At 42.8% G+C, this 1,284-nt stretch overlaps 1 protein-coding gene across 1 annotated transcript in view; it reads left to right on the top strand.

Annotated features, from left to right (window-relative positions):
• Positions 1 to 449: 449 nt before the first annotated feature.
• si:ch211-67e16.11 overlaps positions 450 to 1,284 on the top strand; it is a gene marked incomplete in the record, with an annotated part of 10,839 nt that continues 10,004 nt past the window's right edge. Inside the window, 1 exon segment of the mRNA XM_035675989.1 lies at positions 450 to 1,284. Within this exon segment, the coding sequence (XP_035531882.1) occupies positions 1,037 to 1,284 (248 nt within the window).

The raw sequence follows: 1,284 nt of genomic DNA, 5'->3' as shown, positions 1-1,284 counted from the left end.
CTTCCAGACCAACACAGAGCCTGAAGCTGCTCCGGCTCGGCCGAATAAATCATTCCAACTGAAAGAGGAATAAAGAAGAAGAAGAGGAGGGGGAGGACAAGGCAGTCTATCAACAAAAGACGAGAACAACCAAAAAAAGGTCTAAATTGGTGCCTCTGGGGACTATTGGATATATTGTTTCCTCAGAAATCCAGAAGAAAAGAGGAATAAAGAAGAAAAAGTGACACGAGAAAAGAAGAACCAAATGAGGATGTTGGCGTCTGATGCATCCACTCAGATGCAAAGAAAAGAAATAAAGGAAGGAAATACAGAGATGAAAATAAAGATTGAGTAATCAGTAGGAATAATCGCAGCACACTGGTGTCTGAGTTTGTCACCTTTCCTTTTCCAAATCCAGATAAAAAAGGAGGAATAAGCAGGTAGAAACCCAAAGAGATAGAGGAGAAGTTTTTCTTTCAACCTAATGATGATGGGTTATGATGTCGTTAGATCCAACAAGGAAGAAAAGAAAGAACTAAAGAAAGAAAATCAGCTTGTCAGCTGATCAAATCAAGGGAATAGAGTCTGAGTTCAATTTTTATTTTTTGAAGAATTTAATATATTATTCTGAAAAAAGAGTGAAGAAAACTAAAACAAAAAAGCCTGATTTTGCAGTGTGCTGATGACAAGGACCGACTGAAAAAGTCAAAGTAAGCTACAGAAACAGGAGTGAAGAGTCAAAAGTGACAGGAAAAAAAGGATACAGAGGAATAAAAGGGAAAAAGTTGAGGAAAAAATACATATCTGGATAAAAAGGAGAAAAGTAAAGAGGACGAGGAATTAAAGCGGAGAAAAGGAATAATCAAGGGGAAAAAGGCAAAAAGAGAGTGAAGGATGAACCAAGAGGAAAGGCAACAGTAAAGAGCAAAACAAGGACAAATCAAAAGAATAAGGAGGACTGGGGGACAAAAGTAGAAACAATTAATTAATTAAACAATTAATCCAGTTTAGAAGGGTTAAATCAAGAGCAAAGAACCAGAAGGAGCCAGGTGTGACAATGAGGCTCCTGGTGCTCCTTGCGGCACCTCTCTCCATCCTCATCCTCCACATTGCAGCGGCAGCTCCTCCGGCAGGCAGCATGGCCCCTGGCCGGTTGGAGCGCTGGGTCCGCTCTGGCCTCCAGTCACTGCAGTGGGACCAGCTGGACCGGTGCCTCCGCATGTCCTCGCTGTCTGAGGCGGAGTGCAGGAGGCTCGCCCACCTGCCTGTGTCCGCTGTGGCTGTTTATGTATCGGAGCCACGCAC

This window comes from Morone saxatilis, unplaced genomic scaffold (assembly GCF_004916995.1).
Source record: "Morone saxatilis isolate NCDOM2014 unplaced genomic scaffold, NCSU_SB_2.0 Contig5, whole genome shotgun sequence".
NCBI classification, from domain to species: domain Eukaryota; kingdom Metazoa; phylum Chordata; class Actinopteri; family Moronidae; genus Morone; species Morone saxatilis.
The sequence above is the reverse complement of the archived record's forward strand: the minus strand, read 5'-3'. Positions and strand labels throughout refer to the sequence as shown.